Genomic DNA, 17,067 nt, shown 5'->3' on the forward strand with positions numbered 1-17,067 from the left:
GGATCTCGTTGGTACAATAAAAGAAAAAAGAGTTTTTGGATTGCTTCCCTACTAAGAAACCTTCACAGAGCTTGTCGGGCATCACAAGACTTGGTATGCCATTTACCATCTCTTGAGTAATCAGTTGATTGAGTGACCTAAAATTTAAATGGCCAAACCGGAAATGCCACAACCAACTATCTTTGTTGTGAATAACTGTCTTCAAGCATTGTATCTTTGTCGAGCAGATCTTGATCTGAAATTTCCTGTTCTTCGATATCAGAGACTTTAAGGCTAGATTATTCTTTGTGTCAAACAGTTCTAAGGCTCCATTTCTCATCACAACTGAGAAACCTTTTTCGACCAGTTGTCCAACACTAAGCAAATTGCACTTCATTCCAGGTACGTAGAGTACATATTTGATCATATATTTTCTATCATTGCTCCTCTAAATAACTATGTCGCCCGTACCTTCTGCTTGCAACGAGCTATTATCTATAATTTTTATCTTGCTCTTCTTCGATTCGTTGGAGTTTGCTAACCACTCTCTTCGACCAGTCATGTGGTTAAACAACCTGTGTCGAGGAACCAGATCTTGGAGTTGACATGTTCATCTCCAACTATAGCCATAAACACCAAATCTTCAAAATCATCTGAATCTTGACGTGCAAGGTTTTCTCCTTCGTCCTTGCCTTTTGTCGCTCCCTTGTCTTTTCTGAACCAACAGTGCTTGGCCAAGTGATCTCATTTTTCACAGTTTTAACACTGCACACCTTTCTTTTCTTCTTTATTAGTCGAAGTTCCTTATCCTCTTTTGGAGGATTCAGAATCGACCTTATGCTTATGAGGGTTCGACCAATAATTCTTACTCCGAGTCTTGCCTCTGAACTTGTTAGAACCACCATGCTTCTTCCATTTTTGAGCCTGTAGTGTCTGTATCGAATCTTGAACGCCCTTTATTTCAACAATTCTAAACTCATGCACCTCCAACGAACCAGTCAAATCTTCCAACTTCAGTGTTTCAAGATTGTTGGATTCTTGAATAACAATGATAACGTGATCAAAGTGAGAGGTTAACGTACACATTACCTTCTCAACTATCGTCTTATCAGTTATGGTTTCACTACAACATTTCATGAGATGAACAAGATTCTGCACCTTAACAACATAACATGCAATCTTTTCATCTTCTCCCATCTGCAGTAATTCGTGATGTCGTCGAACCGTCTACAGCTTGACGCCTTTAACCTTCTCACCGCCTTCGTAATACTTCACCAGAACATCCCATGTCTCCTTTGCTGGTTCAACATGAGAAATCCGATCAAAATTCGCCGAGTCTACCGCCGATTGAATACAAAATAACGCCTTGCAATCTTTCTTCTTGGCATCCTTGTAGTTGACTCTCTGAGCATCAGTTTCATTTGCAACAAGCACATGAACGTCATTAGTAACCACTTCAAGGGTTTCATGGAAGCCAAACAACAATTGTATTTATTTATTCCACCGAATCCAATTCTTGCCGTCAAGAACCGGAAGAGAGTTTGGAATACCACCATTGTTGTCGTTCATCTTTGCAGCGATCAATTAACAACCAAAAATCCCAGAAACACGATCAGTAACGTGTGATTCTTGAAAACACGATCAAGAAAATCGAAGCTCTAGATACCAATTTGTTAGTGCATGAGACACTTGTATGAGAGAAGAGTCTGTGTCAAAAAGGAGAGAGAAAAGAATAGAGAAAATATGACTATTCTTATTGAATGAGTAGAATAGCACACAATTGAATTATAAACTATATCTATTTATATACACGTCCGACTCTAATTAACTTTTGGACTTATGCCTAATCAAATAACTAACTTGAATTATATTCACACCAGATATTTATTTGGTTAAACATTATAATTAGAGTTCAAACCTTAGTTTATATTCACGGATTTTGGTGGTTATTATTATTTTGTCTATAAATTAAAAAAAATAAATTAGTTGTTTTTTACAAGCAAATGAATTAAATTAATTTTTTTTATGAAATAATTATATTAAAATTTAAAATCTTAAAAAGAAGATAGATTCAATGAGATGTCATTTTCAAGACGTATTATCACTTGTTTCTCGGTTTTTAAAAGATTGAATTTTGTATATGATTTATACTTAAATATAAATAAATAATTAAAAAAAATAAAGTTATTTATTTAAACTAAAAAAGAAATCATTTTGAAAAGAATGAACAAAAACGACGTCGTTTCCCTCCTTTGTTCTCAACTAAACAAATGATGAAGTGCGCTTAAAAAAAAAACAAATCCCACGTTGGAATAAATTAAATTTGGAAATTTTAGTTCCCATTTCAGTTTCCGAATTCGGTTCATCGATTTCGAGAGACAACAGCGTTGAAAATTGAAAATCAGAGTCTGATCGAATCAAAACGATGTCGTCGCCGGACATTGTGTCAATTTTGGAGAACTCCAAGGAACTCGATCGGTTAAGGAAAGATCAGGAGGATGTTCTGTCGGAGATCAACAAGCTTCACAAGAAGCTTCAAACCAGTTTGTTACTCTCTCTTATTAAGCTTCTTTTGAATTAATGCTGCATATTCATCAATTTTGTGCTTTTTATAAATGATGATTCATTGTAATGAAGTTGCGTAATTAGTTACTGATTAAGTTGAATTTTGTTTTTAATATTCTTTCTGGACCGTGTTTGATGATTTATTTTGGGAAATAATTTTTAAATGATGCTTGGGTGGTGAATTTTAAGTAACCTGACTTTCAGTTTTTAAATTTCCCAATCATTGCTTCATACGTTAAAAATAATAATCAAACAAATAATTTGGTGTTCCTGACTCTACTTATTTAGAGTTTGTTTGAGAGTTCTTTTTTTTTTTTTAGATTTCTGAAGGGGAAAGTTTTGGAGGGTTGTGTCTATATCTCGAAATGCTTTTGATATTTTTAAAACATTTAAAAAATAATATACTACATTAGTATTGTTTTTTAAATGTTTTAAAAATATCAAATACATTTCAAGATATAGACGCAGTCTTCCAAAGTCTTATGCTGTTTTGTTGCTAGCTGGTTAGTTATAGGCGCACACACACCTATGATGTTCAAATTCAAAATGGAAATGTGTTATACTCATGAGTCATGAATTTTTGAACAAGTTTTTCAATTGTGACTGCATCAAAATCTTTGATATTGTGGAAAATCATGGTCAAATATGCGTTTTGGTTGTGGATGCATCAAAGATCATGATGTTGCAGCCAGAATTGTGGTTGAGGAGCGTTTTTTTAAAAGCTGTTTGTGAAAAGTGTATAGCTTTAATCAAGGATTAGAGTTGTACAATTATGAATTTTCCTTGTTTTTGTTGGTATGTGTGGATGTAACAGGACGAAAATATGCTTTATCATTTTATTTTATTTTACAGTTGAGGAAGGTTACTTAACAGAAATATAACTCAAATATAACAAAAATATGCGACATCGTGAAATAATGAAGAGATATACACAAAAGGAAAGCATGTTGCTGCTGAAAGGCAATGTTTTCATCTTCTATATTTCTTCAATATTTTTTCTTGTATTTAGTGTTTGCGAGCTTCCTCGAAAGGGTAATTCATCAAATAGCCAACTTGTGATGGAAACCAAATGTTTATTTCGTCCACTTCGATAACAGATTTTTGGAAAACTGTTGAAATCATGAAACTTACAAATGCTTTCTGTGATTTTAGGAATTGAGGAAAATCATGCACTGAATGTTATTACTTAAAATTAAGCACCCCTTGTTGCTTTTAGGCTTTGGCATATGATGTTAAAGATCCGAGTTTGTTTATCATTGGAGCTCATTAGATAGGAGTTTCTCTACTTGTTTTGATGTTCTGGAAACACAATCAATATTCAGTTATTCTTATATATTAATTAATGTACTAATGTCTTTGTAATCGTTGTTTATTTCTTTTCATTTTGGTGTAGCTCCTGAACTGGTTGAGAAGCCTGGAGATAACTCATTAGCAAAGCTGAAATTGTTGTATACTCAAGCAAAAGATCTTTCAGACGCGGAAGCAAAGTATGTCTATTCTCGAGCTCTGAAGCATGTAGTTTTATTTCCAACTTTTTTAAAAATCACCAAGATACACGTATTAACTCTTCAAATTTTTGGCCGAGTCTAATTCATATCTACAAAATTGGCTTGTAAGATAAGAATTGTTTAGGCCATATCTTTAGTTGATGCGGAATCTTAAGATTAAGATTAAGTAACTCTTATATACTCTGTCCAGGCTAGGCATTTTACAGCATATATATATGATTCTGTGTTGTTTTTGGTTGCCAGTCTTTCCACGATGTTGATAAGCCAACTCGATACCTTGCTTCCTCCGGGACCGCAAGGACAACCACGGAGGAGATTAGGTTTGTGTCAAATTTATCTTTCACTTGAAATACTATTGCTTAATATTGACTTAAGCTTTAAGAAATAGAATTTGTTGATATGATAAATAAATTAAACAGTTCCAAATCTTTTAGCATGTCATTCTCTTGATTTTCCTTCTTACTTCTATTGTATTATATTACCCTGAAAATATGGGCGTGCCATAATTTAACAATGTCGAAGAGCCAAAACATGTAGCCAAAACATTAGTTTGTTTTTTTCATTTCTAAGGAAAGTAGGAAGAAAATGGAAATGTGTTGTCTGACAATCTTTGTGACAAATGTATACTAAATTTTCATTGATTTCTTCAAGATTTTTCATTTTTCTGGTGGATACTGGTCAATATAGTTAACACCTGTTTTGCCATTTTGGTTGGTTGTGCATAGCAAAGCTATATGAAGTAAATAAAGCGGGAAAAGGGAGAGCATGTTAATGTGTATTTTAGAATCAAACTCAAAATTGTACATTAATTAAAATGGTTATTAAATTTGGTTCAAGTATTGAATCAAGAGAATTTTTTATTTGTTAAGCAGAAACTGTATTGAATTTAAAGATTCAGAGAAAGATTACAAATAATTTAGAAATATATCATCTTATAATGCACAATGATCAATATAAATTATGATAAGTATGAATTAGGAATGACAAAACAACACAACCATAAATCTCAAGAAGTAAAAACTATAAAGGCAAATTTTTTGCTAGAGTATCTAGGCCATTTCTCTAATCGGTGTAGGAGTCTATACACTCCCGCTCACACTTAGTGGACTGATGTGGGTGGAGTAACATGGATCTCAACAGTCAACACCACACCCCTTCACACCCATGATTCGATATCTGGAGCATGGGCAAATGCGGGTGGAATAACAAATATTTTGTCCTAATCACGGATCTAGGATAGTTCCTAATACCATCATAAGTTGATCACTTCCCTAGTCAAATAAAAAGTATAGAGGGAAAATTATTTAAAGATATAAAAATCATATTGATATTGATGGGAGGACATTACAAAAAACGATACACCGTTTATAACTTATAATATTACTGGATTTCTAGTTACAATTAAAAAAGTAAATAAATAATGAAATATAAGGAATTATTGAAACCAATCCTTAAGAAAAATTTATGATACACCAAATTCGATTAAGATACAATCAATATATTATGATGAAAGTATCACTTGATTTAGAGCCATTAGCAATTCATCATGCTATACAAAATTCTAGTTTGCCCGATCTTCTTAAAATGTGTAATTTGAATTGCCAATCATTCATGTCTAATGATGTTAATTTATAGTTTTTTCTTTCTATCACATCACTTCCTATATGGCGGAAATGCTGATTAATAACAAATTCTGATTAGTAACAAATTAGAATAAAATTCTTGGAATATCTACAAACCTTATGCTTTGGAAATGCTTATTAGTAAAAAAAAAAATATTGGTAGACTAAGCACTTGTGCATCGTGTTATCACTGTATCATAATGACGTTTTGCAGCAATTCAGTCATATATCATTAGATAAAAATCAAAATACAGGTGGAAATGTTTATGAAATACTTTTGATGTGGGTAATAAATTTATTGAACTAAATGCTGTCACAGTTTTGTTAATGTTGAATTTTGCATGTAAATTGCATTAACATTACTCCAGTACCAATTAGATGTCAGTTTAATGCACTGTGTCTAGCTAACAGTTCTTCTGTTACAGAAGGCAATGAGCAGAAAAGGAAACGAGTGAAGACTGAGTCAGACATTTCAAGGTTAACTCCGAGTATGAGAAATCAACTTGAGGCTTGTGCCAGTCTTAAGGGTGAACAGGTATATTTTTCCCTTGAAGTTTGATTAATATAAACCAGTAAATATTCAATGCTCTGTTTCTCCTTATGAATAAAGTTTATTTTTCTTATAGTATATTGCATGTGTGCATAGTACATTGCTTTGCTTCTGTTAAGCTTGTGTGTCTTAAATTGCTTCTGTTAAGTTAATTTGAGCTTACAGAGTAATTAGATATTCTGCTGTAGTTTGTTTACTAAACTGTTAGGTTGTTAGTGCAATTTTGTTATAGATTTGTGTTCTATATTCTCAAGGCTCTGCATAAATCAAAAAATGAACAGAGATGACTCACTTCTGACAGTATTTTCTTTCTCTATGTGTTATTAATTTTCTCTTTCTCGGGAAACTCCTTTCTATTCTTACAGAAGCCTCCAGAGTTCTATTTCATTAGGTTAATATGTTTTGGCTTCTCACTTTTCAGGTGGCAGCTAGGGTCACACCACGTAATGCTGATAAGGATGAATGGTTTGTTGTAAAAGTGATACATTTTGATAAGGAATTAAAGGAGTAAGTATACATTCTGTACATAATGTAATATATTAATGTGCAATATTTTATACAATGAGAGGTGTACAGGTAGGTGGAAGAACAACAAAAAGAGTATAAGGGGATGTTTGGAAGGGGGATTTTGTAGAGCAGGGGAGGGCTTGTTTTCTTTTATATATTTAAATTTAGCAAACTATAAAAAGTTTCTAAAAATGGATTAAGTGTGATTGAACTGTCATATGATCATGTATCATGAAATTCTTTTTTTAAAAAATTCCAAATATATAGTAAAATATAGACTTGGCCCTCCAAAACACTCCTTTCAAAATCCTCTTAAACGCCCCTCTTAAATAGACCCTAAGGGTCTGTTTGGGAATTGGTTTTTGGAGGGTTTTAATGTGAAAGGTTTTGGAGGGTTTGGAAGAACAACAAAAAGAGTATATGGGGATGTTTGGAAGGGGGATTTTGTAGAGCAACAAAAAGAGTATAAGGGGATGTTTGGAAGGGGGATTTTGTAGAGCAGGGGAGGGCTTGTTTTCTTTTATATATTTAAATTTAGCAAACTATAAAAAGTTTCTAAAAATGGATTAAGTGTGATTGAACTGTCATATGATCATGTATCATGAAATTCTTTTTTTTAAAAATTCCAAATATATAGTAAAATATAGACTTGGCCCTCCAAAACACTCCTTTCAAAATCCTCTTAAACGCCCCTCTTAAATAGACCCTAAGGGTCTGTTTGGGAATTGGTTTTTGGAGGGTTTTAATGTGAAAGGTTTTGGAGGGTTGCGTCTATATTTTGATGTGTTTGATATTGTTAAGAAATATGGTTGGGCCTAACTCAGCCCTACAAAACCGGACTCTTAACAGATATTTTAAAAAAGTTTAAAAAACACTATGCATTTATATGCTAATGTATTATTATTTTTAAAAAATATCAAACACATTTCAAAATATAACGCAACCCTCCAAAGCCTTCCCCTCTAAAACCTTGCCAAAACCAACTCCCAAACAGACCGTAAGCTTTATTTTGAAAGTTGGAGGGGAGGGCTTTGAAAAAGAGAAGGATGGAGTAAAAACAATTGAGGGATTTAGGTGGAGAGCTTTAGTTTCCCCATCTCCTCCAAACTCGCAAATAGAGCTTTAGTTTCCAAACGATTAGTTGTTCTGGGTGTAACTAGTGCTAATATTTGGAAAGGTCAGTGCATCACATACCAATTGATGACTTGAAGTTATTAGGCATAATAACACGGAGTAGCATACTATGAAACAAGTCTACATATGGTGCGGATGACATTCCCCTCTTAGAATTTAGCCAGGCCTAATTCAAACCCTTATAACTAGCTCCAAAGTGGGAGCTGTGAGTAATGGCAGATGAATGATTTTATTTTACATCTCTAATAGGTTTCTATATGAACCCTTTAGGCTTGAAGGGTGAACAGTACGTAAATTCATTTTGATGAAATTCAAATTATTATTATAAAGATGGGGATGCCAAGAACTGAAATTTGGATAACTTGGTTTTAGAGGCTTCATACCATTTCATGAACCAACTATCTCAAAAAGCTTAAGTTATTATGTAAAGACTCTTGCAACCACTGATACCATGTGGCAAATGTACTCCTTATAAAGAAATACTTGGGCTCTGATACCATTTATGGTAAAAGTAATATTAATAAAGATTTGGTTAATCCGTCATCCCTTTTAAGTTTGGTTACGGTTATGCTGCAAATCATCATATTGAGGTAAAATGTGGCTGCAATTGCGGTTGTGATGTGTCGTGGGGACCTCTAAAGCTAGTATATTGCTGACCGCAATTTAAAACAAATTGAGCTGGCTTTTGGGTTTGAAATACGCTAACATATTCTAAATTCTAACAAGGACAATCATAAACCTCTCCTTAGAATCAATATGCTCGGGCCACTAACTAAATGAGTTTATTATTTGACCAACTTTAAGCTGTTTGAATTGCTCAGATTTGTTTATACAAGTATAAGTTGCCGTTGCTTGGGTATAATTTGTAATTATTGATGAAAAAAATATTACCTATTTGGACACAAACCTTCTACAGTCTTCCTTTTCAATACTCTTTTAATTCATTGTTAAATAATTTTTTAGATTTGAAGTACTTGATGAGGAACCCGGTGATGATGAAGATAGCAGTGGCCAAAGGTAAAAAAGGCTATTTCAAAATTTGTTTTGTTTAATTGTGTACAATGATCATATTGTCAGGTTGTCTTGCTTCATTTTCTGCTTAAATTTTGCATGGATATATTTTAGTATGTGGAGTCAGGTATATCATATTAATCAAACGACACTCAACTTTCTATTATAAATCATGTTTAAAAACAGGCCATTTAAATTCAATTTTTTAACAATTTGGTCTATAGTTTTCTTTAGTTTTTCCTCTACCTTGATGCACTATCCTCCATTATGATTTACCCTATTTATTGGTGTTCATCTACATGTCTTTTCCATACATGCCAAAACCACAAAAGGGAAGATCTACCATCTTTTCAATTGTAGATGTTTCCCTAACTTTCTCTCTTAATACTTTTATTTCTTAACCCTATCATGTCTTGTGTATCCACCAATTTAGATATTTTAATTTCTACATTATAGAGATTACTTTCTTTGACTCTGTTGAATGAGAGAAAAACTAGAGGCATGACATAGTGAAATCGTGTGTCTAAATGACCTCTCTGAAAAATATATTTATAGACTTTGAAATCATGAATATAAAATAACGTCAATTACATAATAACCACAATATCAAATCGACAGAATATATTCTCCCCGTAAACAGAATATACTATTTTAAGCAAATATCATCAGACTTTATGCTAGTTAGCATCCAAATTCATACAACATTGCAGATCTTATAGTTGTGCGGCAAAAGTTTCCCTTCTTTAAACTCGAGTAGTTCTTTCCAATCACAAATTACTGCTGAAATATTAATTTATTTCATCCACCCTATTTGGATTATATGGTTGAAAACACCTTCAATACATTAGTTGAGAAATTTGTGAAATATCATTATGTCATTTGAATGGCTTGTGCTTATTTAATTTGTTCTTTCTGTTGCGTTCAGGCAATACAAGCTTCCCATGGGAAATATCATTCCTTTCCCCAAGAGCAATGATCCTTCAAGTGCTCAAGATTTTCCTCCCGGAAAACATGTTTTGGCAGTCTATCCAGGAACTACTGCACTTTATAAAGCAACAGTTGTTCATGGCCATCGCAGGGTAATAAATCTCTCTTTACTTTAATAGAGCATGATCACTTCTTGATTTTTCCTTGCTTCTAAGAAATTTAATTACTATTAATCCATGCTACTCTTAACTTTGATGACTCTAACATCATATTAACCAATTTTTGTATTGTGCATGTTCTGCGATAATCTCCATCATATCACTAATGTGCAGCGGAAGACAGATGAGTAAGTATAATTCCTTAAGAATTGATGGATCTTTTTTCATAGAAGCCGAACTTATATGAAAAGAAAGTAGATAACTATCTTATGATTGTTTACTCTCTGGTGATCGGAACAGTTATGTGTTGGAGTTTGATGATGACGAAGAAGACGGGTCTCTGCCACAAAGGACAGTGCCATTCCACAAAGTGGTTCCTCTACCAGAAGGACATCGTCAATAAATTACAAGTAATATTTAGCTGTGTATAGAATAGAAATAGCATACTGTATTGTTGTTGGCTGTGTAATATGTTCAATGTATGTCATTTGTTAAGTTAGTAGCACGAAGGACATTGCAGTCTAATTTTATGCACGCACGAATCACATTAGTTTAGTTTAATATTGGGAATCACATTTTTGGTATTGTTCTTTTTTTTTATGGATAAAAGTCCAAGGTTTGTTTAGTGATAACCAATGTTGTAATCTTTTCTCCAGTCTCCGGTATGAAAGTTATGCTGAAAAATTAGCCGTAACATTTTGGAAGTTTATTTGTTTTTCTTATTAATCTGATTGTTGTAATTGAAAACAGTTATTGGAAAACATATTTTAACAATGGTGTTGTCCTCGTAAAAAGACTTGAAGGGCAAGTCCCTTGAGTGAAGACTTGAAGAACGAGTCCCTCAAGCGAAATGTGTGATAATGGTGTTGTCTCAGGAAGGACAAGCAACCTGGAGCGTTGATGTTCTGCCACTTTAAGAGTAGGCGTAAGTCATTATCGGGCTATAAGACGTAGATGTTTGGCTTTATAAATAGTTGGATCATCGTTTTCTCTCCCACTTTCTCCTATAATCATTTCTTGCACTATTTAAGAAATTGCTCTCAATTTCATCCAAATCTTTGCATAAACTCACATAGGACATGTATTAAACCTTACCTCCCTTTCTCTTGTACCTTTCCTTTTTTTTTTATGAGAATGACGATCATTAGGGAGTTATATGAAAACGACCATGTCATATAATCTAACAGCCACAATAAAATTTTAACGATGTAGAGGCATTGTGTAGAGAATGTGAAATAACTATATGGGAAGGTTAATTACAAACTTGTAGAGTTATGAATGTTTGGCAGTTACGATTTTAGCCGTAATGATTATAGTAGTCATAATGATATTGATCCTATTTTGCCTTATTCTTTCTCAAAACAAACAGGGTTATCAATGGCGGCCAGTACTTCAAAATGTGAAGGTATTGAAGATTTTGAAACCCTATATAAGATTGAGGATACAATGGTCTCCTTTCGTATGGGTATAAATTTATCTAGTACGAGTCTTCTATTAAAGATGAGAGGTCTAACATGAAAACATCTTTTGACTCGGAGGAATATTTTTTCTATATGTACCTCTTTGTCGTTTATGACCTAGGGGTACTAATTTCTTTCATTGTGTTTGAATCTGAGGTCTTTAGGGTCATGAATGTCATCCCTCCCAGATATCAACGAATGAGATTTTATCAGGGAATTCGAGATCATTTGTAGGTACTTAGAGGTCACACCAAAAATGCATGTAAGGGTGGTTGGGTAACCTTAAACGCCCTTTCTAAGAGAGTTCTTTTAATCCCTCATTCCAATAACTACAATAATTGAAAAGACAAATTTGTGAGAGTGCAGAGGAAATCACTGAGCACTAGTTTCAATTATACTGAACAGACAAACCAATGCAAATACATGACATATATCGTGAATTTTTGAGTTAGCCAGGAAGAGAGGCTGACGAGCTCTTGGAAGAGTCTTATGTCACGAGCGTGAGGAAAATGGTGGAGCACAACCAAAGTGATGATGGTGATGCTGAGATTGATAATTATTTGAGTAAATTTTATGTGAAATTGAGTGTTGTGTCTTGTTGTGGTTATTTTTTCTCATCTTTATGTTTGTTCTTAAGAGGAAAATCCTTCACGCTAAGGAAAAATGTATAAAGATGTGATAATTGTCAGCCGATTCCAAAAATGATCATGGCGGTATAATACTCCATGGGAAAAGGAAGGCGGAAAAATAAGGGAACATAGTATTTGACAAACTTTTCTAAAATGTCAAACCTGGGGTTGAAGCAACATCATCTCCGATCCGTGTTGAAAAACATAAAGTCCTCAAAAAGAGAGATACCATAAAGTTGGATGTTTTGGATTTCGTAGATCTGGGGTTGAAGCAACATCATCTCCGATCCGAGTTGAAAAACATAAAGTCCTTAAAAAGAGAGATACCATAAAGTTGGATGTTTTGGATTTCCTAGATCTTTGAGGGAATGACATCAGAAGGAAACATTCTCACGACTTCTAAGGTGGTGCGTTCCCTCTAGAATGAGGGTTTTGATGTAATGAGCTTTGCGCGGGATCACATTGACTACCCATATACACTTCCATAATGATCATAAAATGGCGACTTAGTTAGGGGATATGTGGAACGAGTGGTGTTTATGATGGAACACGTGGTGTTTAACCTTTATAAGCAATCAAACATGTGTTGCAGATCACAAAACCAGGTTGGACACCATGAAGGAGCCACTCATTCAGACCTAAACATTGATGAAGTGTATTATGGAATAACGCGACCCACAAATCTCTTTGGACGGATCGGAGGTCGAAGATGCGAATGATATCTCCTTGGTGTACGAGTTCTAGAGTTTTTCTCATATTTCGTGTGTTGCGTCCATCTAAAGAATGCTTTGAGCTATCTCTATCTCAATGGAGTTTGTCATCCATGCCATACCCATTGTATTACATCAACCCCATGCAATAAATAAACAGTTTAAGTTTTCTAGGTGAATTAGGATTCCTTCAAGAAATCCTAGTTTTTTCTTCAACCATAAGTGATAGTTAGAGTTGTTGAGAGAACGTGAGACAATGGTGACATGAGGATTTTCGCTTAGGTGCACGAAGTAGGGGTCGAGCATATCGATTTGATATTTTTGGGAGGGGTTTTCTTGATCTATTGTGCTGGTGATGTTTTCTTGATGATGAGTGTAACAGACTTATTAGAGGTGGAGCGTTTCGAGCGTTAATATTAGATTCTATGGCGCCACCATAATGATGGCCATCGCCAATGAAGACAAAATGAGAAAAAGGGAATTACGAGTCTTGCGAAGAGAGCGAGAAAGAAAGGGAAAAATGAAAAGATTAGGTGTATGTTTAGTTTTGCGGTGAAAATAATTGATTATGAGTGAATTGATTTTGTAAAATTGATTTTTTTTGTTAAAAATGAGTTGGATGTAAAATGATTTATGTTTGAATATATTTATTTAAAAGTGAGCTGAATAATAAATTTCAATGTAAAAATCATGTTTAAACTCAAAAGTTACAAATTATAGTTTCAAGTAGAATCAATTCTAAAGGAAGAAACAATTATGTGGTGGATAAAGGATAAAAGTTAAATGAAAAAAATATCAAAGTAATGTCTCAACTTATTTTATTTAATGAGCTACTCTAAGTTGAAGGAACCCTATCTATTTATGTTTGATTATATTTATTTATTTTAATTAATTTTGAAAACAATCAATTCTATCTAAGAGCAACCAAACATTTCAAAATCAATAGGCTTCCTATATGTTTCTAAGTGAAAATCCAATGTAGTTGTTGGATACATATATGGCTATCCTTCAAAATGACAGTATACAAATTGCACTAAGATTTTGATTATTAATGAAATTGCAAAGTAAAAAAAATCAGCAACAAATTTATTTGATTAACCCATGATATAAAAATTCTAGAACAAGTGGCTAATTAAGTAGCTTATGATGAGTTCAGATAATCAAGGCCAAGGATAAATTTTCAATTTTCAAATTGTTTGTTTCAATCACACATTTAAAAACATCAATTAGAAGGTGACTTTTATTTACTGGAGAATAAATCTCGTATGTTTCATTATGATTTATTTTGACCTAGTGACTAACACATGTTTCACATACAATATTTTTACAGTAAAACTACTAAACTGTGACGAGAGCCTCTTATAAATCTGCAAACAGAAATGTTTCTATTTTTATTTTATGAGCATAAAACAAAACCCTCAGAATGTCCACAACATAAAATGGTTTTAATGCCTATAACATGCTTGAGAAATTGGTGCTGGCGGGTCAGTGAAAGTGCCATTGAGTATACGATTAGCAACCCAATGGTTAGCAGCTTCAGCATAATGAACACCATCCCAACTCACATATGTTGATGGTTTTTCACAAGAAGTGCCATACACATCTTTCCCATTTGCTGTTCCTAAATTTCCACACCATATATGTGTATCATTCACATGATAACCACAGCAGATCTTCATTGGATCCACAAATCCTGAAAATTAAAATCAAACTTTGCATGTTAAACTATATTTTACATACATGGTCATGCCAATAATGAACAAGTAAGTTACCTTCGTTTTTGGTATTGCTGATTAGTCCATATTTTGCGGCATAAACATCTGCGTAAGTAATTGCAGCTTCTGGAAGTTCTGTTCTGAGCTTGATCACTCTGTCCTTAAGCTGCTTGTTGAATTCTACAGCCATCACGTTTTGATCATTTACACATCCATACGGGTCAAAGTAGCCCGCTGGTACACTGTGCTTGTAAAATAAGTTCACTGGTAAACATCCAATGGGGCCAGTGTTGTGTATCCAAAATGACCTCCCTCCTTGTTCGTATATATTCTGCAATCAAGTTTTTTCGGTCAGATTTTAAAGAATGGTATGCCAAGTAGCATTACATCGGTACAAGTGGAACTGAACTCAAATCTCTTATGCAAGACTTGAGGATGTAAAAAATGTAGTTGGCAGGAGTGACATCACAAAGTTGATTAACCAGATTCTTTGATGTCTACAATTGCGACATCAGGGTTTTTGATATCTCCCACAGTCATAGTGCAACCGCAATAGAGGCCACATAAAATGCATTTGATTTGATGGCAGATATTCCGATCGGACTCAAGTCTTTTGACCAATGCGGCTACAGGTATTGTCCATTTTGGGTGTGGGAATTAGTCATGGTTTTGTCTACGGGAAAAGACACAACCGTGACGGATTTCCACACCCAAAGTGAACGTTACCTCGTAACCACGGTGGTCAGTAGACTTGAGGTCGACTAGAACAACACATATCCATAATATCAAAAATTAGGACAGGACTAGGACTAGAACAGCTATTTAAAACCTTTATCCTAATTATTCAACAATGAACATTTTAACACGATTAACAATAAGTTGATTAAAAAGTGATCTATCGGAACATTGGTAGAGACACAAGTGAGTGATACTTACTTTGACTGCAGAAGCTAACTGATTAACTATATCCGGCATGGATGCACGAATTTGGTCAAAGTTCATCTTCCTAAACCCAACCGAGAGATCATTTTGGCCAATATCAAATGTATAGAGTGCCTTAGAGAATTCCTCAGGAACAGGAAGTTTGCTTCTTTCAACTGAATCCTTGGCTAAAATTTTCAACAAACAAAGATCAAACACATTAAACATAATCAATGATAATGAGATAAAAGAAAATTAAAGGGATTCAAATATTCACCTTCTTGGTAAAGTTGCTTGGTTCTTGCTTTGAACTGGTTAAACTGCACAATTTGAATATCAAGAGAAAATGGACTTATCCCATATTGAAATATAGTCTCATTCTGTTTCCTAATGGTAGATCCACCAGTTGCAAAATTTGCTCCATGTCTATAATTGGTTCCAAGTGAATTCAGATAAGCACTTAAATATGGCAAGTTTACCTTCTCAGCTGCACAATTTGTACAAATTGCTTAATAAAGCACTTATCATAAAACTAAGAGACAATAAGATTCAATTTTGATATAGATTACCTATGAAATCAAGAATGACACGACCATCACTGTCTCTTCCGAAAGGTTTATGAAAAAAGCCTTCACCATATGGTGCAGGAATAGGTAAAAATGCAGCTGATATGCCTCCAGTATCAGAGTTTGAGTCTCCAAAGTTGTAGATTGCAGGAAAAGCACAAGAAGGTGATGAGTCTTTGAGTTCCACACGCTTTACACAAGATAGGAAGAACACAGCAAACAGTAAACTTAATCCCATTTTCAGATACCTTGCTATTGCTAAGAGGTGAGAAAGGTTATATATAGATAGAGATCCAAAACAAAGCAAATAAAGTTATTGTTAATAAGGTTTTGTTTTGTACATACACATGTGTGGTCGTAAACCTAAAAAGTTACTCATTTCTACTGCTAGTGTGTGCGTAACGGGGAGAGGATTGCCTCCATTGGGATTTACACTGGATATGATCCAGTTTGAATCCAAATCCTTAAAAGCCAAGCTACTTCTTCTTTTTATATTTTGAGTATATATTTGAATGGTCCAGATTTAACTGAACTATAATGTGACAGGAAGACAATCCACTCCCTGCGTAATGTCACCTAGGGGTGTGCATGGTTCAAAACCATAACCAAATTGAACCAAATATATGGATCAGTTTGGTTTTTAAAACCACTTTGATAAAACCGGTTTATATTTTTAAAATCGGTTTATATTTGGATCGGTTTGGTTAATAACCGGTTTGTACTAAAAAAATTAATTTTTGTTTGGATCAATTTTAAAACCAAATTTCTCTCAAATTTAATTTTCATTCCAACAACTTCTTAACTCTATCCAATGGCTCTTGAAATCAATCACTATTTTTAAATTTCAATAGGAAAAATCAAAATTAAGTAATTAACTATAAGATAGAAAAAAAAATCAATTTCAAAAAAAAAGTTTTAAATCGGTATTTTTTAAACCAGTTTTTTATTTTCTTTAAAAAAACAGTTTTATAAAAAAAACAATTTTATAAAAAAAACAATTTCAAAAAATTATAAAAAATAAATCAAGTTTAAAAAAAATAATTTTATAGCAAAAATAATTTAATTTCTTTAACCTGCCTTTTTATTTCAACTAGTTTTAAATTTA

The 17,067-nt window shown here is 33.6% G+C and overlaps 2 protein-coding genes across 3 annotated transcripts; one reads left to right on the top strand and one right to left on the bottom strand.

Annotated features, from left to right (window-relative positions):
* Window positions 1-2,244: 2,244 nt before the first annotated feature.
* LOC127128079 (SAGA-associated factor 29 homolog A) lies at window positions 2,245-10,655 on the top strand. 2 transcript variants are annotated; one of them, XM_051057329.1, is made up of 9 exons: window positions 2,245-2,522; window positions 3,938-4,031; window positions 4,296-4,372; window positions 6,100-6,209; window positions 6,646-6,731; window positions 8,829-8,882; window positions 9,802-9,955; window positions 10,136-10,149; window positions 10,262-10,655. In XM_051057329.1, the coding sequence occupies exons 1-9, from the start codon at window positions 2,405-2,407 to the stop codon at window positions 10,362-10,364; spliced, it is 810 nt and encodes a 269-aa protein (XP_050913286.1). In that variant the 5' UTR covers window positions 2,245-2,404; the 3' UTR covers window positions 10,365-10,655. The 2 variants fall into 2 exon arrangements, with proteins under 2 accessions (XP_050913286.1, XP_050913287.1); XM_051057330.1 differs by having other exon boundaries at window positions 6,103-6,209.
* A 3,317-nt stretch (window positions 10,656-13,972) lies between these two features.
* LOC127128080 (GDSL esterase/lipase At5g14450) lies at window positions 13,973-16,461 on the bottom strand. The gene is made up of 5 exons (XM_051057331.1): window positions 15,966-16,461; window positions 15,674-15,883; window positions 15,412-15,584; window positions 14,533-14,806; window positions 13,973-14,453 (listed from the first exon to the last, which is right to left on the bottom strand). The coding sequence occupies exons 1-5, from the start codon at window positions 16,198-16,200 to the stop codon at window positions 14,206-14,208; spliced, it is 1,140 nt and encodes a 379-aa protein (XP_050913288.1). The 5' UTR covers window positions 16,201-16,461; the 3' UTR covers window positions 13,973-14,205.
* Between the last annotated feature and the right edge of the window lie 606 nt (window positions 16,462-17,067).

The sequence above is a fragment of the Lathyrus oleraceus genome, chromosome 3 (assembly GCF_024323335.1).
Source record: "Lathyrus oleraceus cultivar Zhongwan6 chromosome 3, CAAS_Psat_ZW6_1.0, whole genome shotgun sequence".
Classification (NCBI taxonomy): Eukaryota; Viridiplantae; Streptophyta; class Magnoliopsida; order Fabales; family Fabaceae; genus Lathyrus; species Lathyrus oleraceus.